General features: G+C 39.4%; 1 protein-coding gene across 3 annotated transcripts in view; it reads left to right on the top strand.

The window, feature by feature from the left end:
* rgs6 (regulator of G protein signaling 6) overlaps positions 1-26,001 on the top strand; it is a 154,255-nt gene that overhangs the window by 68,454 nt on the left and 59,800 nt on the right. For all 3 annotated transcript variants that reach the window (XM_039741164.1, XM_039741166.1, XM_039741167.1), the window contains exons 3-6: positions 14,649-14,748; positions 20,261-20,311; positions 22,032-22,138; positions 23,926-23,977. In XM_039741164.1, coding sequence (XP_039597098.1) covers positions 14,649-14,748; positions 20,261-20,311; positions 22,032-22,138; positions 23,926-23,977 — 310 coding nt within the window. The remainder of the gene's footprint in view (positions 1-14,648; positions 14,749-20,260; positions 20,312-22,031; positions 22,139-23,925; positions 23,978-26,001) is intronic.

The following is a 26,001-nucleotide window of genomic DNA, read 5'->3' as shown; positions in this document are numbered from 1 at the left end:
CTTATAGCACTTCTCCTCTTCTTCCCCCTGCAGATGTGGAAACCAACATCTCAGCGGCTTATAACATCACTTCCGCTACTGATGGCCATTGAGTTTGTCCCTTCTTCTTCTTCACCCGCATAACCATCACCACCACCATCCTTCTTTAGTCTCATCTTAGACTTGTGTCTGGAAAGAAGTCCTTGTGTTTTTTCATTTTTAGTAACAATTATAAGGGCATCACCACTGGTGCCCCAACCCTTAATGATCTCTTTTGTCTTTTTATTACACCTCCCAAACATTCACCACTAAACTATACAAAAATTTGCTACACAATTATGACATTAGACAAATGTGATGGATGTAATATGAATAGTATGACTGTCCGAAGTGAAATGATTTAATGCATAAAACAGCAGAGGAAGATGGTGAAGTTATGAATAAACCTGTAATTGTCTTGAATTCTGAAACTCTATTTTTATCAGCCTGGCCAGGCTTCTTTTCCTTCTACTGAAAAATGATTTACTATAAGACCTAGAAGAATCTGCGACAAAGATGAAAACTGTCAGGAACACCAGACAAGAGAATCTGTTGTTGAATGGCTGCTGTTGCCAACTTGCCTCTTCCTCTAAGTTGGAAAATCCAGATCTAAGGCTTATAAATTGTATTTTGTGTACTGAATTTTATAGACTATTTCATAGTTACTGTGTTATGAAAAGTGCAGAAATTATATTTTGTTATAAATAATTCTATTCAGAAAAGTGTATTTTGAACAATTTAGCAAAAGAGAACAATTTTTATCGGCCGCGGGAGTCTAACATCCCTTTTAATGTATTAACATTTGTGTCTTTGGCTTTGATTCATTTTATAGTAACACTAGCAAAATACTCGCACTTCGCAGTGGCAAAGTACTGCTTTTAAATTTTTATTAAGAAGAAAAGTAAACCTTTTTAAACTGAGGGAAAATATACCAATAATTATTTGTTAAAGATCTCTTTGTATACCTCATTGTGAGTTCAGTACTCCGGTTGTAATATTACCAAGCTGTGCACTGAGCTTACTCTTGAGCATGCAACGTATAGTTGGCCATGTGAACAGTAATCTTGCCTCAAATCAAATCAAAGCAACCTTTTGTAGGGTCTGTCCCTGAGACTTATTAATTGTCATTGCGAAGCAGAGCCTTACTGGAAATTGGAGGCATTTGAATTGAAATGGGAGATCAGAGGGTATAACGGGGATACAAGGAATAAAAACTCTCTCCCCTGAGCAACTGCCAGTAAAAATAGTTGCCTCAATTGGGTTCTTTTGCAGACACGTGACCTGAAGTCTCGAGCCGTTACAAAGTTTCGGTGGTTGTAAGTTTTTCAGTAACATTATTGGTGTCCCAAACCTCAAAATTAGATAATGCTCAGGAGTGCCTGGAAAATTCAGAGTGTGGAGAAACTCTAGTGACAGCGTGTCTATTAACTTGTAGATTTTTCTGTGAGTATTTTACGGCAGCGTCACGAAGTTAGCTGCAAAGCTCAGCTCAGAGCAAAATGAAGAATGAAATGAGGTGAATGGGAGGGGAGATGATGATGTGACTCCCCCACCCGCCTTAACTGTCAATTCCTCCACAAACACACAAACACAGTCTCTCGGATCTCAACTCTCCTTTATATAAATCGGTAAAGGAGAGAGGACTAAACACTAAGGAAAAAGAAAGGCAAGACCGCGTCAGCTGCGGAGTTGCGCTCAGAACAAAATGAAGTGAATGAAATGACGTGAATGGGAGGGGAGATGATGACGTGACTCCTCCACCCGCCTTAACTGTCCATCCCTCCACAAACGCAGTCTCTCGGTATGACAAACGCCAGCGGCAGTGTGTCTATGAACTTAATTTAAAGTTAAGCTTTACACCCTGCTTTCCTAGTCGTTTGCATAAGCACAGTCCTTCACCAGCAATTTTAACTCTGTAACAGCAATTTTAACTTAGTTACAAAGTGATCAAAAGTCTCGTTTATACTCTGCGTCTTCTCATTAAACATGTATTTTGCGAATATCATATTCGTCGTAGGCATGACAAACGCCAGGGGCAGCATCTTCGTTTGCATGAGCGAATATTTAGCGGCAGCGTGTCTATTGGATTACTGCTGACAGACGGCCTTATATGGTCAGGCACTCAATTACGTGGGAGGCGTGACGATGAGGGACACAACTCCAACTCCGCCGACCGAGCTGCAGGCTATGGCCGTATATATGTACGTAAGTAGGTTCCAGTTATGCGTAGAATTTCGAAATGAAATCTGCGTAACTTTTGTAAGTAAGCTGTAAGGAATGAGTCTGCCAAATTTCAGCCTTCTACCTACACGGGAAGTTGGAGAATTAGTGATGAGTGAGTCAGTCAGTCAGTCAGTGAAGGCTTTGCCTTTTATTACTATAGATTAATGGCAAAATGAGAGAAAAAAAGTCAGGTGAAAAAGAGTAGGTGCTAAAATTAAAACCAGAAAAATGTTTTAAATCAAGTATTTGATGAGTGATGAGTGAGTCAGTCAGTCAGTCAGTGAGGGCTTTGCCTTTTATTAGTATAGATTACCAACACAAATCAGAGCCTATTCATGTAGTTTAACATGCCAGGTGGGAACAAGCCTTGCACTGAGTCAAGTCAAGTCAAGTTGGGGAGCATGCACTGGTACAGTGCATTGCCGCACCCACTACACGGCGAAACAACTCGGGATCCTGTTTTGCAACCCCCCAGGCAGACACGTGGTCCAGTCCCGGCCTCCAGAAATGACACTCTATCTGCCACAGCCAGGTGTTATGTGGGCGACCCCTTGGCCTGGTGCAGCCACTCGGGTGCCCAACAATGAGGATCTTAGAAGCCGGATCACCATCGGGGAAATGCGCCACATGGCTGTAGTGCCGTAACTGATGCTCCCTCACAATGCAGGTAATGCGCCTCATTCGAGACTCCATGAGCAACCGCTCATTTGACACAAAGTCAAACCAACGGTACCCAAGGATTTTCTGAAGAGACACAGTACCAAAGGAATCCAGCCTTCATCTCAGGTCACTGCCAAGGTAAGTAAACCTCTCGACAAGGTCGACACTGATGGCTGTGCCCAAGAGGTCATTAAAGGCCTGGATCTTGGTTTTTACCCAGGACACTCGCAAGCCTCTTGCAGTCTATAGTCTAGTCTATAATATGGTACATTCAAGAGTAAACCCACACACAAACATCTTTCATATTCACAATTCTATTGTGAAAATTAAATTGAAAATCATCCATATCCATGGACATTAACACTTTGGAACTGTGAGTTAACTTATGCAGACAATTACGGGTGAAGGTGGATGTCAACTAGTCGACAGCGATGGGTAGAGGATGTTAATCAGCTGTAAATGTCAACAAAACTTACTGTTACATTATAGTTTGACTCTCTTTGCTAGAAGGAAAGTTAACTTTGTTGACTTGACCTCGAATCTGTGCGTGTGCCTGAGTGGTGTAAAACAACGTCTAAAATGGCATCAACATCCGGTGATTGACCGCAGAAAATGTGAATAGCAAAATACCATGTTGACAATGTTTTGCGTATTATTGCTGAATCGGACTCTGACTTATCAGACTCTGATTTTGATGCAAGTGACCTGGAAATCAAAAATAAGAGTGAGATGCTTGCATCAGCTGATTGCTTCCCATCTGATCATAGTGATGAACACATTTATGTAGCTCATGTGCCTATGGTTACGTTCACCTGGGAGGACTGCCATTTATGATGACAAGCTGTATAAACCAGATTGCGTTGTATGTAGCAACAGATGCCTGCAACAGTGGCACCAGTGCAAGCAGTGAGATGTGGCCATAGCATTAGCATACCTTGCAGGACTATGCTATGTAATAACTATGTGAATTCATATAGTGTAGAGGTTCATGGAACATGAAACTCAATGACATTTGTCATAAATAAATATTTTATGTTTATTTACTGTGAATCCATTATTTTGTGTGCTTTTCAGAAAAATGAGTTTGTTGGATAAAATATTGAGCCTTTAGCCAAAACAGAAAAAAAAAACAGTTAGCCCTCAAAGCGTTAATTATTCTGCCCAAAGGCTAAAACAGGACCAGGAGATGAAATGTAGTCAAAACCAGAAAACATGAAAATGAAACATTTTGTACCAATCTAATCAGGAAACATTATAATGCAAAAATAACTGCAGAGAAATCTTCCTGAAATAACGAAAGCCATAATCTCTTGTATACTTTTGCCTAGAAAAATGTACTCTAAGAGTAATGAATTTTTAAAGTATACATCTCATAACATTAATGGCTTAATCAATTGAAACTTCTACTCTCATCATGCTTCTAGATTCCTAATCAAGTAAAGTGAGGTGGTGAGGGGAAAAAAATGGTCTGTAATGTAGAATGTAAACTACTGTATGGTCTCCTGATGAAAGAACAAATTTAGCTGACCTAGGCCTACTTGTTACCAAAAAGAGCTCAACAAAGCACTGAAGTTACATTGTAGAGAGGAATAGGGTGGTGAAACTAAGGCGGAGGGAGAAAGTCCATACGCCACTGTGGTCTGAAAATCTGTGTCCCAATGGAAAAAATAAACAGTGACAGCAGGAGGATAATTCAAGATATTGTGACTGGCAGCTGGGTCCCATGCCCGGCCGGGATGCCCCTGCTGCATATGTTCCAGGGGAGCAGCCATGGGCTCCTCAGTACCTCCCCCGGGACGCTTCCCTGATTAACAATGGTGCCTCAGTTTCCCGCAGAGTTCCATGGGAGATGGAGTTCTTTACAACCCTGTGGGGATCTGTGGGGATCTGGCGTGGCCGCCAGGGGGTGCTGCATGGAACCAACATGGACACCTCTACAGCCTGGCCCGGAAGTGCAATTAGCAACAGGTGATCAAGCACCTGGAGCACTTCCGGGTGGGCTATAACAAGGGCCAGCATCCACCACTCAGGAGCCAGAATCGGGAGGAATAGGATGAGGTTGCCAAGGAGGAATGTGGTGCCAGAGAAAGGATTGGATTGTGTTGTGTTGTTGGTTTTAAGTGCTTTGGGACTGTGTTGTGGCTGGGGGGTTCACGGGGAAGACGTGCCCTCCATCTGAAGAAAAATAAAAGTCCTCTTGTGTTTTACACGTGCCTCAGTCTGTGCTGGGTCGGACGCTATATAGCGTCCCTTTTACAATATTTAATTAGTAATTTTCCTTATTCAATTTGCTCCCTAGAAGTGCATTCAGTAGTTGTCAAGATCTCCCTGTACTCCTCCACATTTAACAGACAGAATATTCCTGCACTTCCCAGACAGAGCACTTCTGTAAATCCTCATGGCATCACCTCTTTAAACTAAAATATTTTAATAAAAGCACCAGGAACACAACAGAGACACTCGTCTTATCTTGAGAACAGAACAAAAGAACTTTTAAAAATGAGAGAACACATGAAATTAAATGTTTCTGTCCACTTTGTACCACTCATGCTTGTGAGAGCAACAAAAACACCTTTCTCCCTTCAGCCCATTAAGGTGGCATTTATTCCTGGAAATCAGAAAGTCATGAAATAACATTTTCATATACTACTCTTTCTACTTCTAGTGAACTCAAAACATAGACCATTAACATGGCACATTCACCAAATGCCTCCTTTACTCCTGGCAATAACATTCATCTTGTATGCACATTGTATTCAATAACTAAATTGGAAGCATGGTAAATCTGTTACAGACGTTAATTTGAGGGCACACCAAAGGGAGGCTAGAAAAACAGAACAGTTGATCATGCAGTTTCCATTCCCTACTCCAGAGAATGGAGAAACACCAGCCGGAAGAAGAAGAATGGTGTCAGTTTTGAGTTCAGATCCTCCCCTTCCACCAAGGAAAAATAAATGGAATTTGTCACAGGAAAAGGTCATCATCTGACCAAAGTTCCATTGAGAGAACTGAAACATCTTTCTGCGACTGTTTTCTAAAGGACAAAGCAACATTTGCCACCACACTATTTTTGTCTCTGATTGCTTCAAGGCCAGGAGCCTTATTTATAAAGGTTGTGCACAGATAAAATGCACCTTCCCACACAGACATTGAGATTTATGAAAGAAAACTTGATGGAGGAATGTATGTATATTTACGGCAACTCTGACCCATGCATACACAACATTTCACAGAAACTGGGAAATGATGACACCCTTAAATAAGTAGGGAAGCCAAACCAGCTAAATGGTGACTTGCATGTTTAATAATTCATATCACTGAGTCGTTACATTGACATGACAAACATAGGAGACCTCAAAAACAAGGAATATGATGTGCAGGCTGTATTTTAGTTCGCTTTCAAAAGAACAATGCTGCTTATTTGCTCTGAAGAACTTCTTTGGTTTTTCATCATTTTCTATCGGCTACCTCCTGTCAGGGAACTGGCCGACAGGTCAGGAATATCTCAGGTAAGCTTCACTCCATCATCCCAGCTGTGCTGGAAACCATTAACTAGTGAGGCACTACATCCAGTTTTTGTATGGTGTGGGCGTGCATACAGCAAGGCAATTTGCAGCAGTGTCCAGTTCTCCTAACGTAATCAGATCACTTTACTGCACTCATATTGCAATAAGGGCACTTAGTGAGAATGGCACTGCTTTTGTTAACGATAAGTAGTGACATTCCAATAACACACAAGTCATCTAAGATGTGAGTGGCAAACAATGTGGCTAAGTGTCCAGGGACACTCATGATTCATTTATTTTGAGGCAAGGTAGCTTGGGCAGATGTGGTGGTGCTGTACATGGTGGCTGGTGTGTTCGAAAGGTAACTGGCTGAACCCTCGGTGTTTCATATGGCCTGTACCATTCATTGTGACATCACGTTATTACATGTGTCAGGTGATAGTGGCTACCCACTTAGATGAAGGCACCTTACACAGAGCGCAGAGGAGAGGTGCTATAATGGCACATATAACAGTGTGCTCTCAGAGCACAGCCAGATGCTTATGGGGTCTTGGCGTGTCAGGGATATAAGGCTGCTCTAAGATCCAATGATGGTTGTGCAGCATCGTGATTAGCATGCTCGATATATAGATACTTCAGGGAGACGTTTGAGCACACTCACATACACATATTTACAAGGTAATTGTGATTTATAAAAGGTAAATTGTGTATAAATGTGTGTATGAGAGATTTTATAAATCTTTTTTTATGTTGTACACATTTTCCTGTTTTTGGGCATTCACATATTTTTACACTTTAACCCATACAAAGTTTTATAAATGACGTTCCAGGGCAGTCAAGTATTCTTCTTAGTTGGGAACCTAAACTCTTTTTTGTGTGTCTCATTTACACCAGATAAAATTTAGCTGGATTACATTACATCTGTCATTAATATGTTTCTAATATCAACACCCTCCCTGTACAAAAATCTGATATGGCCTTTCCTGTGCAAAATGCAAATCAGCTCCTGCAGTTGACATATGTGGATAGAAAACACATTTCATTTACACTTGTGTTACTTGTGTTATTTATTTCTGACCACCTCTGTGGTCTGAGAGATTTGAACCCAAGTGCAATTACACCATGTTTGAAATGTGGTTACGTGCTATCAGACTGTGATTGAATCACCAAATATGCACAGTGGCCAGGCCAGGGTTTGACCACAGGTCAGAACTCTAGTGGACAGACCCCTTTGTAGCCGCAGGAGCCAATGGATGGTGGTGTAAACTAGAAAATCTTGGCACTGGCATATCTTAAAATGTGCCATTTAGTGGGTTCATGAATAAAACATTGGCTTAGTGGATAAATGTATGCATGCATGTAAAGGCAGATATAGACCTTCACACCTCCAGCAGCAGCAGCAGCAGCCACACAGGGGCCTGCCACAGGTGGTCTGCAGGCAGACTCTACTAGCCATAACTCACCCACTTCCATTTTACTTGCTTGTACCTTTACTTGTGCTTTCTTGGCTCTGTTCACAAAGTAAGTGGCTATATATGATGATTTCTTTTAATATTTGTCCAGAGTCAATAAGTGGTGGGTACAAGAACAAATGTCTGCCACAATCCTCTCTGAGCAGAACAACAGAAAGAAAAACACATTTGGTACAAGGAAGTGTAGTTAGTGTTAATGCTATTGAAAAGCAAGAACACGTAAGTGCCATGTGTAAAGGAGAAGTGTTTCATATTCAACAAGTACTCAGAAAGATGGCACCCAGGAGGGGGCAATCCTGCTCTGCTGCCTTATCAGTAGCATTTCTACATTTCCTAACATAGTCATTTAGTTAACGGAGAAGAAGAACACAGCACACTGAGTTCATGCCCTCACCTCATGACAAGTCACATATCATATCCAGAGACCGATAAGGGCCTGCTTTGAAAACGTCACTCTGCTATTATCCCTTGGCACAGAGAGTGCATCAAATAAACTCTAACAGAAAAAGCAAAATAAAATCCCATTGTTAAGATATTTCTGTACACCTTTGGGGAGCTTTAATCAGATTGACAAGATGTTAAAGAGGCTTTAAAAGAGCATCATACCCAGGGAAAGGCTACAGAGTGACTGAACACAAACTACTGGATACCAAAATATGCCCAAGATGCCTCTTACCCAAATACCCTTTCCCTCAAAGTACTTGTCCCCTTGTCCACCAGTCTTTTGCCAGTGCTCACATTGTACAATTGCAGCACCAAAAATTGTTCTCTATTCAGTCCCCACCAACACTCAATTTTTTTTTTGTTCGCCTTATACAATTTCTAGTATTAGGGATTTGTTTTCACATATCCCTTGGGGTCAGTGTGCAGGGTCAGCCATTGTACAGAGCCACTGGAGCAATTGCAGGTTAAGGGTCTTGCTCAAGGGCCCAGCAGAGTAGGATCTCTTTTGGCAGTGATGGGGATTCAAACCAGCAACCTTCGGGATACCAGCGCAGATCTTTAGCCTCAGAGCCACCACTCCACCTCTTAATTTGTAACCCAGCCTTACCTGCAAGAGGTCCTAATAATAATGCAACCAATATTGTAATAATATGCAATGAGTTGCCATATACCAGCAATTATTACCTTTTGTTTAAACCAAAGGCCATGTCTTTAGTGATCCAAAGGCTAAGGGAGTTGCTCAATAAGACATCAACAGGTTTCCTTCAAAAGGACACAAAATGTTAGGCTTGCACACAGTGGCATTTTTTAAATAAGATGTCTGGTGGGGCCATACCACAATGTTCTTATATGTATAAAGACTTCTATAATGTAAACATTAACTTGCCAAATTAATAACATCTGTCACTGTTTTGCTAATGGCTAACATACCATACAAATTCACACACCTTTCAGGCCACAAAAAAATCAATCAATGGGATACTGGTGTCTGGTCTGTCTCATTTGACATCAGATCATTGTGATCCTCTCCAATACTGTCACAATCTCGCAAAATTTAAACACTGTAAAAAAAAAAGTGACAGCCTCACCATCATAGGTCACTATGCTGTGGTTATACTTGACATTCAATTGTTCACTTGACTCCCTAACAGTTCATGTACCGAAGATAGACCAGCAGCAAGTGAGAGACAACAACAAGGGTTCACTGAATCCAAAAGTGCAAAGTGCATATTTATTACAAAAGTGTCCAATGTACATTAAATATTCAATAAATAAACATTAATAGCAATGCATAAAAAGGAAATGTCATAAATAATTAAACCTGTTAAAAATTCCAAGCAGAATCTCTGTGTTCTTTTGTTCCTCTTTTTTCACAGTCAGCCAATAAGCAGAAACCACATGGCAATGCAAGCAATGAATTATTCACCTTGATTACTCCATCCATTTGTCAAATCTGCATTGGTCCTGCTGACTGCAACCCCTCACTCAGGCAAAACTCACTCGTCTTCGCTGCTCTCTCAAAAATCAGCAGCCCTGATGCCATTCATCCTATTTCCACTTCTGGCTCCATCACTGACACTTCAAATTGGTAATCACAGTGTTTTAACTGGATCTTCCATCTCCCCCACCTCCACAATCCTGTTGCAGGTTAGATGCATTTAATCAACAACAGAAACTCCATGGTGCACAGAGATCACTCAGACTGGTGTCTCAGCATCTCATTCCACGATCACCAAAAACTGACCTCTCTCATCCTCCTGCTCTGGAATCCCTGGTGAAGCTAATGAGGGGCTGACTACACTGATTGCACGTGCATATTAACTAGCTGATTAGCCCCCATCAGCTGCTCTTCGTCAACCCATCTTTATCAGCAATGCCTACCTTTACGGAGGTGACCATCTTTAAAAGTAGTGTCACCCCCCACACCCCATCCCTCAAGCTCTCTTCACATAACAAGGCTGGAAGCCAAGGTTGGAGACATGGACCTCACAAACCCTCACACACTCAGGCGTCCTCCTGTCCAAAAGCCAACCCCATAAAAAGAATAGAGTTTTTAAAACATGCTAAAAACATTAATAAATATACAAATTATTAACTCACCTTCCTCCAGGCTTGGGAATGTGGGTTCCAAGTTTGGCATCATCATCTTCCTATTGTTGTCCTTCTATCTTTGTCCCCCACTGCCACTGGTTCATCCAGCCACTGCCACTGACTGGGACATACACTCGACACTCAGTTGTTCACCTTGAACCCTTGTTGTGTCTCTTATTTGCTGTTAGGGTCACACAAACTATTAACGGCTCAAGTGAGTAGCTGAATGTCTACGCCTTCACCTCAGGGCTGAGCTTGAGAATGATAAGTGATGAAAAGAATAGAATAAGTGATGCAAGGGTTTCTTCACAAGAGAAGTCATAAAGTCCAGGACCAACCTTCTCAAAGGTCTTGTGAATTGTTTTTTATTATTTTATTTTTATTTGTACTGTGTTTTCTGGAACAATTTTGGTGATCTGACATTCATTTTGGGGGCTTTGGGGATCATAAATTATAACTGTATTTGTATTTGTGAATTGCCTTACTTTACTTACTTTAAATTGTGTTGATTACTTTGATACATTTCGTCTAAATGATGCATGTGTCCTCAGAGGTTGTGGCACTTTAAGTAATGAAGTGATGGGTTTAAAGGTTTGTCAGGAGTTCAATACCTTGTCTGACCTGCAGATAACAAATCTATTTCAAAGCACTTACTACAGTTTTTGTTTGATTTAAAACATTTTTCTGGTTTTAATTTTAGCACCTACTCTTTTTCACCTGACTTTTTTTCTCTCATTTTGCCATTAGTCTATAGTAATAAAAGGCAAACCCTTCACTGACTGACTGACTCACTCACTCATCACTAATTCTCCAACTTCCCGTGTAGGTAGAAGGCTGAAATTTGGCATGCTCATTCCTTACAGCTTACTTACAAAAGTTACGCAGGTTTCATTTCGAAATTCTATGCATAACGGTCATAACTGGAACCTACTTACGTACATATATACGGCCATAGCCTGCAGCTCGGTCGCCGTAAGAGGTGGAGTTGTGTCCCTCATCGTCACGCCTCCCACGTAATTGAGTGCCTGCCCATATAAGGACGTTCGTCAGCAGCAATCCAATAGACACGCTGCCACTAAATATTCGCGGGTGAAGGACTGTGCTAATGCAAACAAAGATGAGATGGTCAGGGATAGACTAGTGTTTGGCACAAACTCAGCGAAAGTAGCTAACATTAAATAAAGCCGTGGACATCACAAGATCGCACGAGATAGCACAAGCACAGCTGAGAACCTTCGATGCATGTACTCCAAGCGGCTGACGTGAACTGACTGTAAACACAGTACGCAGAGAACAAGGAAGAGCTCCAAAGAGCACTGAACAAAAAACGCATTACACAATTGAGAAAGCAGCAAAAGAATATGAAGCGAGTGACACATACAAGCATATTCATAAGTGCAGCTACTGTGGAAACAAAGCATGGTGTAAACCTTAAGTTTAAATTAAGTTCATAGACACGCTGCCGCTGGCGTGCCTAAGACAAATACGATATTCACGAGATACAAGTTTACTGAGAGGACTCAGGGTATAAATGAGACTTTTGATTACTTTGTAACGGAGTTAAAATTGATGGTGAAGGACTGTGCTTATGCAAACGAAGATGAGATGGTCAGGGATAGAATAGTGTTTGGCACAAACTCTGCAAAAGTGCGAGAGAAACTTTTTTACGTTCATAGACACGCTGCCACTAAATATTCGCAGGCAAATCCACAACTTAATACCAGGAATGCCTGTTGAATATCTTAGATTCACGAGTACCGATTTGGGTAGTGAACACTTCGACGAATGAAACCTGTTATCTTTACAATAGTTGACAACAAAGATGAGATGGTCAGGGATAGACTAGACAAACACGGAATGTAACTTGAACACAACATATCCTCCAAATACAAACCTGATTGAAAGAAATAATGATAATCAAATCCTTGATAACAGCAACTCTTATAACAGTCACAAAACAATTACATTGACAATCAGGTTACGTTATTTTTAAAATGTTTCCTTTTCTTTTTCATAACTTCTTTAACACACTACTTCTCTGCTGAGAAACGCGAGTATTTTGCTAATCCTCTTTAATAAAACCCCTGTGTGCGGTCCAGGTGTCTGTGTGTGTCTTCTGGTGAAGTGCGCATGCGCAGGGTCACACGGCACGTGTTCAGTCTCTTCCTGTGCATTCCCTGTGCAGACACACACACACAGGTGCATGAGAGACACACACACACACACAGGCGTGCGCGGGACGCACACACACACAGGCGCGCACGGGACGCACACACGCACACACACACAGGCATGCGCGGGACGCACACACACACAGGCGTGCACGGGACGCACACAAACACACAGGCGCGTGCGGGACGCACACACACAAACACTGGCGCGAGCGGGACGCACACACACAGGCGCGCACGGGATGCACACACACACACAGGTGTGCGTATGCATTGTTGCAATGTTACTTTTCTTGGTTGTTTATTAAATTTTCAAATGTTCATTTTTTTCCCTGTGCTTAAAAGTCATTTAAAAAAAGTGTTTTTAGCGAGCGGGTCGTAAGGCTATAGCGCGAACTCTTGCAGTGTTAGTTATCTTTGTTGTTCAAGGTTTTCTTAGTGGTATTCAATGTTTTTACATTTAGTTTACTATTACGCTGTGCATTCAGTGGTATAATTAACTATATTTGTGCTTAAAAACGTAAAAAAATATATATTTACATACAGTTTGTACGGTCTGGAACGGATTAATGGTATTTACAAATAATCCTATGGGGGAAATTACTTTGGTTCATGACCAAATCGGGTTACAACCAGAGTTTTGGAACAAATTATGGTTGTGAACCGAGGTTCCACTGTATTACTGTCAGACAAAATTACAGGCATTTTACGGAAATACAAACCAGTATTACTGCGAGAGAAAATTAAAGGCACACAATACAGTGACGCATATTACAGCCACATACAAGGTCCCTTGCCATTTAATATAGACTGTTCCTACTAATGTTTATGCACTACTGTTCTAGCGCTCGTTATTGTAACAGGCTTAATGTCTAGTATACATATATTTGATCTGTCAGTTTGGATCCTTTTTCTGTTGTAAATGAAACATGGGACAAAAATAAAGGGTTGGGGCACCCTCAGGCAAACCCTTATGTATTAAAGAGCAAAATAATAAACACAAGTTAACATGTATTGTGCATAGCATCTTCACAGATACAAGACTATCATTACACTTTGAGAAAGATGATGGTGGTGGTGCCGGTTATCAAGTTGCTGAAACTGAAGGGGCAAGTCCAGAGGTCCCGGATCTGGAACTGATGTCCTGTGCTGTCAAAATGTCAATTTCTGGATCTGGAGGGGCAAGGAGAGGAGGACCATTGTAATGCAGCGCCAACCCTTGGCTTATGGTGAAATTATAAGTTTACAAACTCTGAAGTGGTCCCTCAGGCATACATGTGCAAGAATGCCTTTAATATCTGTCTTCTTGCTGCTTCACAACTCATTATTGGTTTACTTAAATTACAGGTCTTAATGATGTGAGATGTAAGTGCCGCTGGTCTGTCATAATTAGGTGTGAAAAGGTGCCTGCCTTCTTCTCAAACAATTCAGCATGTTCTCCACCCTCCACCCTCCACCCTCCACCCTCCTTTGTTGTCTCCTCACTTTGTCACCTGTTATGGGCAGCCCATACTAATTGTCAGGGACGGATTTATCCCTGGCATACCATCTGAAGCAGTAGGAGTTGTTGATGTAGAAGGGAGGTGGGGTTGTTGGCTGGTCATTCAGAGAAGGTGGAGGTAGTGGAAAGAGGCAAAATCTGTTTAGAAATGGATTCGGGGCATTAGCTTTGTTCATATTCACTCCTAACACCTGAGCCCTGGAGTGCAGTAATAATGCTCAGTCTCTTTCAAACATCCATCATGTTATAACAAAAGGACATAAAAATTAATATCACACAAAAACAACAGCAACATTCAAAAAACAAATTAATGTTGTGTTCTGACAATGTGCAAGCAAATTTGAAAGAGAGTATCTTCTAAATAAATGAATGTAATCAAATGGAAAGGTAAGACTGGAATAACAGAAATGAACTCATTTGAAATGCTAATTTTATTATGTGTTGTTTACATGCATGGATACATTTCACAAGAAAAAGGGGTAAAAGTTTAATTGTATTCATGCATCACTGTTAATTGATTTTATCATTGGATTGCTACCCTTCCGCTTTTCTTTCCATTTAGATTGAAGACATAATTTACCGCCTACAGGATGAGAAGACAGGAGGAGTTCCTATCCGCACAGTGAAGAGTTTTCTCTCCAAGATTCCCAGTGTAGTCACAGGTGAAAATACAGCTAAACTTTGCATACTTACGGAATTTAACTTCACCATTGTGTTTTGAATTTATTTTTCACAGGTCATGAAATTATTTTTCAAGATTCCTTTTTCTCAAGCTAAGCATTACATAAAACAAAAATCTGTGGAGTACAAAATACAATATGCAATGTATGGCACTTGACACATAGTGGAAAGCTGGACTCAGGGATGACTGCACAGGGTGGCAGCAGTATTAAGTAGAGTAGAATCAGGAGACAAGACCTAACAGTAATAATGAGCCAAGGGGGGCAATATTCAAACAAACAATGTTCAGGATTTGAGATAAAAGCACAAATCTAGAGATGTAGCAAGAGAGTCATAAAAGAGAATATTTCACTTAGCTTAAGACAAAACACAAGATGAAAATCAAAGTCAATGAACAAACACCAATTCATAGCCAGGGAGATCTTTAACAATGACGATGCTAAAGTTTCAGGTTTTGAATTAGTCAGAAATTCAGACAGTATTGGAGCATATGATGCTGACTTATAAAACTTTGCAATTATGTGACACATCACACACTTTCTGAAGCTTTGCCCTTCAAAATCCTGGTAATCTTGTTATGCAAACAGCAAACAATGATGGCACCGATACTGAAAACAAAATGGTGCCTTGGGAAGACATATTTCAAAATTAACAGCTTCAAAAAGTCCTAAATCAAAAGGTAGACTGGACCATTCCATTCTGTGACCTCTAAAACACCTAAAACGCTAACTGAATTATTTTTAGAGGTTAAAGAAAAAGATACAATAAAATAAATTAACAAAATAAAAAAAATGTCCAAATAGTCATGACAGCCCCCCATTTGCCGTTAGATCTCACTGAATGTGTCTTGACACTCAGTTAAAAAGGTTCTAAGTAGATGGCAGTGTGAAACTGGATAATTTTAGCTACATTGTGTCCTGTGGTTGCTGGTGGTGGATTTCAATGCAGGATGCTTTTCTCCATCTTAACCCAGTGATGCTCAAGTTGATTTAAAGATAATAATTGGGGAGGCCACAGGTCTAGGCTGAATTCCTTAGTAAGTTCCTAAGCCATTCCAGGACTTTGATAATCTTATGTCATGTAACAATTTTCGTCCTGAAAAACCCCATTGCTAGATGGGTACATAATGCAAAGATATCCTGTGCGTCTTGATTGAGCAGACAATCCTATGCCATGATTATGACAAGGAGTGGAGCATTTGAAGGGGTGAGAAACTTCAAGGGGTAATCTAATAGGTCGTTAAATGTTAAATTCACTGAAGCAAGTCCAATTAAAAGAGATAAGAAAAAAATGTACATTTTTAAACATGCAAGAGATCAAAATTATAAAGAAAATCGGAAAAAAAATGAAGCTGGTCAAGAAGCAAATCTTCACAGAACAATCAGGTTTTGAAACTGTAAGGTAGGTGAAAAATAAGGTTAAAGTTTCACAAGGACAGGGAGATGTGAGAAAGAATGAAGTTAAAAAAGCAAGGGTCATAATACAGTCAGGCAAAAGAATACCAATTGTCACAGTCCTATATGTGTACAAGAAACAAAGGTGAATATTAAGAAAATGAGAAGGCCTGACTCGTTAAAAGATTTTGAAATAACGAAATGCACAGGAGTTAGTTATAGAAAATCCAGAAACTAGGGAGACGTGTGCCTACATCTCTATAAATATCTCATATATATTTCTTTTCGGGTTCGTCCTGCTTCCACCTCAAAACCGGTCCCGCCCACACACAACCTATACGGCATTTCTTGATTCCTATTTGTCCTTTTCCAAACCCCTCCCCATGCTGCCGGCGGCTCCTCTTCAAAACCGGTCCCGCCCACACGCGGCCGACACGGTATTTCTTGCCAAGCTTCTGAAGTACACTTATAAAATGAAGCAAACACCCCATGCAGCGAAAATTTACTTCTCCAGCTAGATTCCATGCTCAGCACCATCAAACCCTTTGCTAAATCATACAAACACATGCATGAAATCGCTCAGTTCAATCCAACAGCATCTGTACGAATGCTTTTCAAAGAAAACCCAAGGCAGGATTTATGACGATACAATGCCCCGACATGTCACACGAATGTTTTCGTCGGAGAAGATGGCGAACCGCCTGCCGAAAGGGACATTTGCATCTGTCCCATATAGGCAACTCCTGTAAATAGATTTCCACGCTCAATATGAATTGCGATCCTATGGTTTACCCACTTTTATTCCCTTACAGAAACATTGGTTGGCACAAAGATTTACAACATGTTCCCGATAAAAGAACCGCCAAGTGAATAACAACAACAACCACATTTATTTATATAGCACATTTCCATACAAAAAAATGTAGCTCAAAGTGTTTTACATAATGAAGAATAGAAAAATAAAAGACACAGTAAGAAAATAAAATAAGTCAACATTAATTAACATAGAATAAGAGTAAGGTCCGATGGCCAGGGAGGACAGAAAAAACAAAAAAAAAAAACTCCAGACGGCCAGAGATAAAAAAATAAAATCTGCAGGGATTTCAGACTATGAGACCGCCCAGTCCCCTTTGGGCATTCTACCTAACATAAATGAAACAGTCCTCTTTGTATTTAAATAAGGCTTACTCAATGCCAATTTTACGCGTACAGATTAGCAATGAGGAATACATTTAGTATTTTGCGCTTCAGCAGCAAACTATTCCAACAGTACATCATAGATGCGCATGTTAAAACATAGTGCGCGCGTCTCAACTATCTCAGATTAGATCAACAAGATTTGCGCGTGGAACAATACAATATGTGCGATATTGTGTGATACAATACAAGGACTGTCAGACGCACTGCAAGCAAACGCTGAACATAACAATGTACGTGTAGGCAAAATGATCATATTACTGTCCACATTTCCAGAAAGTCCAAGATACATGCAACAAAACTAGCAGGATGCTATGGCCATAGTACAATACTTAAATTCGGACAGCCTCATTTATTTATCACGTTCACGTGTAATCCTGCTTGGCCGGAAATTCTACATGCACTGTCGGATACCCAAAGACTGGAGCACAGACCTGATATTGTAGTACAAATCTTTTGGATTAAGCTGCAGGAATTACTTAGAGACATTCTACAACAACATCTTTTTCAGGTTGTTATTGATTATATTTACGTAATCGAATTTCAGAAGCGCGGCCTTTCTCATACCCACATGCTGTTTATTCTTCACAATAATTCTAACAACCAGTCTTCAGCCTTGGTTAGTTGTACGTGGCTTTTTCTTGGGTTAGATCTTTCGACTCATTATCTGTCGTCACCACCAAAACACCTATTCACAACTGCATCTTAAAAGAAGTATTTATTTCTTCTTGATTTCTGAATTCCTTGCTCACCGTTTTCCGTTCCTATTCTTACACCGCCGTATGCTACGGGGCTCCGGCTAGTATTATACACCTGTCTGTCAGTCTGTCTGTCCACTTTTCATGAGAGAACTACTTAATGAATTTAGAACAGGTTTTTTTCTATAATTTGCTTGAACATTCCGGTTGATTTTGCAACTTCTCTCATCATGCTAAGTATCAAAGTTCGCTTGCGGTACCAATTTATTTATGCAAATCCAAGATACATGCAGCTGTTCGTTTACCTCCTCACTCGCGCACCAGCCTCGGGGAGTGTTCCTTACCTCCGCTTAGCTAACAAACAAGAGAACTACTTAATGGATTTAGATTAGGTTTTTTTCCATAATTTGCTTGAACATTCCGGTTAATTTGCGACTTCTCTCATTGAGTTAAGAATCATAGTTCGCTTGCAGGAGCAATATATTCATCCTAATCTGAGACAGAGGCTGCGGGCCGAGGGGAGAGGGAAGCGTGACGTCAGGAGTAGGGAGCCAGGCAGGGCCCTCCTCACTGTCCTGTTTCACTACTACGTGGGCAGAGCCACTGGGGACAACTAGTCTTCTATAGGGGGAAGTATTGACACAAAGTATCACATTACTTCCTCGTTATGTGACTGGCAACAAGCAAATTAACCACAAACAACATATATCAGCCATGAAAAACCACACAAAGTTGCAACATTCACTGTTTGTTGTGGTAGGGTCCTAAGGTGACCCTATTTACCCTTTCAAACTCTTTATTACAGAGACCATATCAGAATGTCCCAAATCCCATTCTCTTACCATACTGTCAGAGCTGTCTGCAACTGTAGTTCAACATATTCCCAATTCTTTTACATGTGAAACTCCAGGGAATTATATCGCGCTCCATAAAAGGCAGGAGAGAATGTTACAAGGTTGTTTATGTATTATACAAACTATGCCCAAAATATAAGCAGGTTACAATGAGTTTTGATAAAATAATACAACCTGATAATATGCTACCAGGTGACTCTATGACTTTTTATGTTGATTCGTCTCTGATCCAATATGGACTGTAATGGCCTTTGATCCAAATGCTGCCTGCACAGATGTAACAGAGAACTGAGAGATGGACCATCCTGAAGGTGGAAAAATGGCAGCGAGAGAGAGAGTGAGAGAGACGCTTCTGCAATCCTCATTTATCCAATTGTAATGGTCCTTGACACAACTCTTGCACACCTGGTAGAGTGTAGTTTTTAATGACATCAGCTTAGGGAGATTCAACCCCAGTTCCAGTCCATACTTTCCCCCTGGAAGGGGAAAAAGGGTTCCATAAATTCTACCTATCATTTCCATGCCAACTTTTCTTCCTATAGGAAAGATCACATAGAATGCAAGGTGTCTCTGTTCATTAATATAAACTAACCTTGTGAAACTGGTCAATAACTAAATGGACATCTTCGGTTATGTTCTCTTTGACCCCAGCTGGTTTTTGACTTTTCCTCTCTCACTTTCCCTCTCTTTACTGTTCCTTAAATTTGAAAACTTTAGCTTGCTGTACATCAAAGGGCAAAGCAAACAAGATCTATTAAAGTCCATTCAGGTCAATTTTATGATTTAAAAAACGATTCTAAAGGGAAGACAGATACCATCAAAACATTACAAATCAAAAGACTGGTCAAGAAAATTGTTTCCGTAAATTTTACAACCAAGTAAGAACATGTTAAAAACTGTGCAGCCATCCTTTAAATGACTGTCATCATGTCAAATGCTGCACAGCTTGTTGCCTAGTCATCATGACCAGAACTCACAAAATGAAAGGGCCCATGAGTAATAAAAACACAAAATGTTATATCACTGAAGATGTGGTAAAAGTGTAATCAAAGAACTAAAACAAAAAGCAGAGCATGATTTACATAGTCGTGACACCAATAAAGTAAGCCTTTTAGGTGAGCCATGTTCACCTGTCCACTGTTTCCAAATAAACAACTTGGTTTGTCACCATCAGCACTCACATCCTAAATGGAAGATCACTACTTTGGTTTAATTTCAATAAAAATGAACTGCATAGTTCTTCAGTAGGATATGACTAGATAGGAAAATGTAAAGCTGACTGGAAATCTGAGGTTACCCTGTGCAGAAAGTGACAAAAAGTAAATGATTACCCATTTCCTTCACTTTTAGGTGCAGAGATTATTCAGTGGCTGATGAAAAATTTAAACATTGAAGATCCAGGTAAGCAAATAACGGGATTTGAGGCACATGTGCATACATATTAGTACAATGAACTATACAGATTTTCTTTTCCGATACATTAAAGAGGTAAAGCTTACAGTAATTGGTGACTATTAACTAGCCTTGTCTGGATTAGTGTCTTACCTGGCACTGTTTGGATTAGTGCCTCAGGCAGGGCTAGTTCCTGCCTAACAGTCTATATTGCCAAAAATGCTATTACACATCAATGGACTAAGTAGACTGAAATATTGCACAGCTGTATGTGCGCAATAATCAAACAATGACACGGAAGCCAAAGAATCAAAAGAAAGAAATGCACTTTAATAATCAAAAAGCAGAATCATACTCAGAAAACAAGTTACCTAGCAACTCAGGTGAGACTACTGAGATGTTTCTAAAACTTGATTGGAGCGCACCTGTGGCAAACTGAAATGATTGGACATTGTTTAGAAAAGCACACATGTACTTGTCTATAGAATTTAAGGATGAATGCAGTCAAATACAGATAGGTCCTTGAAGAAAACCTGCTCCAGAGTGTACACCACTTTAGACTGAGACAATGGTTTAGTTTTCAGTGTGACAATGACCAGAAGCATACAGCCAAGACAACACTGGAGTGGCTTCAATACAAGAGTGCCACAGATTTATACCCCACAGAGCATGTGTGGAGAGACCTGAAGGTGGCAGTTTACAGACACTGCCCATCCAACCTAATGGAGCTTGACAGAATCCGTCAGAAAGAATGGGATAAACTGCCCCAATCCTGGTGTGCACAGCGTGTAGGGACTTACCCTATTATACAGAAAGCTGGAATTGCTGCCAAAGGGGCTTCTACAAAGTACTGAATTAATGGTCTTAATACTTATATGAAGGTTCAGGTTTTGATTTTTAAGAAATTTTGAAACGTTTCTGAAGACATGTTTTCTCTTTGTCATTATGGGTCATTGTTTGTAGACTGATGGCTAAAAACAGCAAATGTATCAATTTAAAAAGAAATCTACAACACAGTAAAGTCTGCAGAAGCTCTTTCTGAATCCACTGCATACACTATGTAAATTATGCAGAAAGCTGCAGGTGACATTGGAAGTAGAAAGCTTCCTTTAAATATTATTATATTCTTTTATTAGCCTTTTTTATCAAATATACACAGTATACAACATATGCATGCTACCTTCAGGAAAATACATTGAAGGAAAGGGAACAAAGTCCACAATACACTTTCTCACCAGTAAGATTACACCTAAAGAGCATGTAATAGATGTTCCAGTGCTGCAATTTTTTTATCTTAAAGTATTCATGAAGTGATTGAACTTAACACTATTCAGATGACCCTGCATCCTGGGTTCAGATCACATGCCTGGATGTTGTGTGTGTAAAACTGATACATTCTTCCTCTGTCTAGATGAGTTTTGTTTTGGAAATTTTAGTTTTCCCCCATGTCACCTAAGATGTGCAGGATAGGGTATTGGTAAGTACAAACTGGCCCTGCATGTGTGACCACATTCTGCGGTGGATTTGCACCCTTGAATTGAGTTAAACAGGTTTTAGATTGTTATTTTATGTTATGGTCACATATTTGATTCTTTCTTAAGGAATTCATCATCTCCACTTTTTAAAAAAATGAATGACCCAAGCTAAGCAGCAATTATCTATTTTTCAGTGGTATAAAATGTCTGCCTCATGTCCAATGTGCTAACAGACATTCATTCTGCTATTTCAGGTGAAGCAGTCCATTTAGGTAGCCTCATTGCAGCTCACGGCTATCTCTTCCCAATATCTGACCACGTGCTGATGCTGAAGGATGATGGAACTTTTTACCGCTTCCAGGTCAGCCATCTGACCCTCTGGCTTCCTCACTGGGATACAGTGGGACTGAGAGGGTCAGTTGAATAAGTTTAGGGGTGGAGGGGTCACAAACTGCAATGTATTTTGAATTAGTTACTTCTGCAAATATAGAATATATGGCATCTTAATATTTTCAAAAGGAAAATGGAGTAACCATACCACTTACCAATTCCCAGCAACATCTGTAGATATCTATGCCAGTGAGGCTTTCATTCTTTCTACAAGGAGCGTGAAAAGGACAATGGAGATTAAAACTTGTTGCAGTAAGTGAAATCTGAGAAGCTCGGTGCACCTCACAGATTCACATTTTCAAGTGTGTTAAAATAATAGTTTATGACATCTCCTGATATGTCCACCATATTGTTATGATTTAACCCGTCGTGGAAGGCCAAAGCAGAAAAATCCTCAGAAATTGAGTTTTTTTTAAATAATGTATTATTTCAAAAATGGCAATTTATTCAATTAAAAAATAAGAAGTTAAATAATAATGAATTAAACGAAGACGTAACCACTAAACAATTAAATAAGTAATGAATAATTCATTGCATAAAAGAAAAGTAAAAAGGGGGTTGGAGCAAAAAAGTTAACTAATAGCAAAGACAAATCAATCTGCATCTCCAGTCCTGGAGTGCTACTGTGGCCAAAGAACACATTTACTGTACAATGAGCTAATGACACAGCAAAGAGTCTCTGGATACAAACCTCCTTCAATCACCCTAAGGCAGGGATCTCCCATTCTGGTCCTGCAGGTTTTCATTCTAACCCTTTTTTTAATTAGTGACAAGTTTTTTCTGCTAATTAACTATTTTGCCTTCACTTTCATTGATAGGACCAGAGATGGAAACCCCTACACATAGTGCTGAGTGGCATTCATTTTTTAAATCCACTTGTGAAGCCTAACTTGGTGGCATCCTGTGGAAGATGGGTACCATCTCTGGCTGATTAAATAGTCTGTTACTGGGCCCGCCCGCTTACCCAAACTCATTTATATTAAATCATTTTGATTTCACTAAGATTGTTTCTTAAATCAAAGAAAATACCAGAATAACAAGAGAAACCAAACAAAGACATTCACAGAGCCAGGAGTGGAATTTTAGACCGCAGAACTCTATGGAAACAAGGCACTTCTCCAACATGCCACCTTTGGAAGAATTTCACAATTAATTATTATTATAGGACATTAGTTTTTGTATTCCACTCACTGGAAAACCCCAAAGGTTAAATGTAGACAGGCAATCCATTACCTCCGCTCTTTCTTCATACACCTCTTCATATTTCAACCCAATTATCTGTATTAGGATTGCAAGACACCAAAGCCAAATCAGCATCAAAGGGCATGAGAGGGGAGTGCGCGGCAGAAGCTGTTTTCGTAAACTGTGCAGCTGTTGAGGACAGTGTGGCAGTAGTTTAGTGTAAAGCACAATTCATTTACCAAAGAGACATGGTTTATCCGCTGCTATCCGTAACGTTACAGCCTTAGACTTCTGTGAATATGAACAATGCTGATTATGTAATTAATTTAATTGAATACATAATTTATAAAATATTAAGTTTCTTACAATGTATTAAACAGGCAAATCCAATAGTAATATCAATAAACAATATAACTAATCATGGTAGCTCGTACAAACATTTAGATTGCTTATCATGCATAATATGGACATGGTTTTACAGTATTTTCTTTTCAAATATTCCATATAAAATCAAACCACTTAGTCTAATATTCATTTATGGTAGTCCAGTATCAAATTCAGTCTATCTCTTCACAGGCTCCCTATTTTTGGGCTTCAAATTGCTGGGATCCTGAGAACACAGACTATGGTAAGTGCTCCTTCATGCTTTTGCTCTGTTTAGCAAAGATTCACTTTGTTTAAAGGGGACAATTACTGACTTTGTTTTAATGCAAAATAATTAAAAGACATCATGCCTTTATTAGCAGAATGACCAGTATGTAAATGCATTTTTACATTAATCCAGAAAAGATGGCACCAAATTAAAATAGTGACTCTTCATCCTTGCATTCACAGTACTGTTCACTCCTGCTTTGATTTGTATTTAATGTTTATTTTTTCAATTTCTCAAACATATGCCTTACTCATTCATTTCTTAGCCAGTGTCTGTGATCGTTTTGCCTTGCTTTAAGTTATGAAGAAAATGGGTTTCCATGTGCTTTGATAGAACTACAGTAGATCTCCATGCCTAACCCTATCAGGATTCTTTGTTTTCTATCATTAAGATTTTATTTTTCAGAATTTTGTACATGCTACTTTGGTATTTATTGTCATTGAATGTTTTTCTTTTTTTGGTTGTATAGTGGTTAAGGGCTTGGATTATGAACGCTGAAGTTGTGGGTTCAAATCCCGCTGCTGATACTGTGTGACCATGACCAAGTCATGTCTCCTTCCTTGGATAAAGGTGTTGACCAAATAATAACTAATAATATTGGTAATGTTATTGTACTGCCATCTTGAGCTTTTGTTGATGACCATTGTCAGTCTGGTGGTCAACATCTGCTGCAACTGATATAAGACGCTACACATATAAAACACTGCGGCATGCCTGGGTTGGAATCCTAGCCAGAGTCAAGCTTCAAATCTTATACTGCTATCATAAACTGATATATTAGTTCTGTATTTCTTAATACAATTAAGTAATAGGGATATGCTATGGCTTCCCATGACAATAATTTGCTAAGTTATTATTATGCCTTCATGACACCAAACACAACCTTATTGTTGTGCAAATTAGAAGACACCTTGTTTAAAATTGGTTTGAATGATCTGAATTGCACTTGCAACTTGATTATCTTTAATTGCTTCTAATACTTACATTAGGACAAGCCTTTAAAAATTTGGTGGAGTCTGTGCAGTGTAATCTTATAACTGCATTAATGGAGGCAATCCAAACTCATGGAAGAGCATGGTTATGGGAGTACCTGGGCTTTCTTTGCACAGGAAACAGTCCTCTGTGTCATAAGCACATGCCTGATTTCAAGATTATTACTTTTTTATTGAATCAATTTTTGTTTTTGGAATATTTTTATTATCATTTAGTATTTATTTTATTACTTTTCATACAGCCATTTTGTTATCTTGAGTAATGCCCATTTTGCAGTGTTATTGTAGAGGTGTGGCTGTATTGTTTATAGTTAAGATGCCCATTGCCAGTTGTATGGGCATAGCATGTGGTGTCTTACAGATGGGAACAGGATGCTATCATGTTCACACGACTTGCCGGTTTTTGGATTCACTTGTTTGCTTAGTTTGTACTATCTTAATAAGCGAGTAAGGTATTTTTAGTGAAAGGACCAGTAGTAGGATTAGCTAAAGTTCATAAACTGGTAATCAAAACCCATTCTTTTTCATGCCAAAATACTTATCAAAAATTCAAAGTCAAAAGGACAGAAAAGTCTGAGTGTTGTAGAATCGCAATAAACTTGGATACAGTGGAAATTCTGACCTTTACATGTGTGTATTAATGATAGATAGATAGATAGATAGATAGATAGATAGATAGATAGATAGATAGATAGATAGATAGATACTCAACAATTCAAATACATCATAAACCATATCAAACAAGCGCATGAATTTTCCAAATCAAAACTTATTATTAAAAATTATTATGATGCTACACCACTCTTTTTAGGACAAATATTTTTGTATCATCCAAGACAATAGAAAATAATAATACTATTCAATGGCTTTGGCAACTCTCTTATTTTCAAAAAAAAAAATTAACATTGACTCATACATTAATTTTCAGTTCTATTTCGCCAATTTTATCCCTCCACATTTTTGAACACCTCTAATATATTCATCAGTTTATAATAAGTATATTCCATC

The sequence above is a fragment of the Polypterus senegalus genome, chromosome 18 (genome assembly GCF_016835505.1).
Source record: "Polypterus senegalus isolate Bchr_013 chromosome 18, ASM1683550v1, whole genome shotgun sequence".
Lineage (NCBI taxonomy): Eukaryota > Metazoa > Chordata > Cladistia > Polypteriformes > Polypteridae > Polypterus > Polypterus senegalus.
Note: the sequence above shows the minus strand (reverse complement) of the source record. Positions and strands in the feature narration are given on the sequence as shown.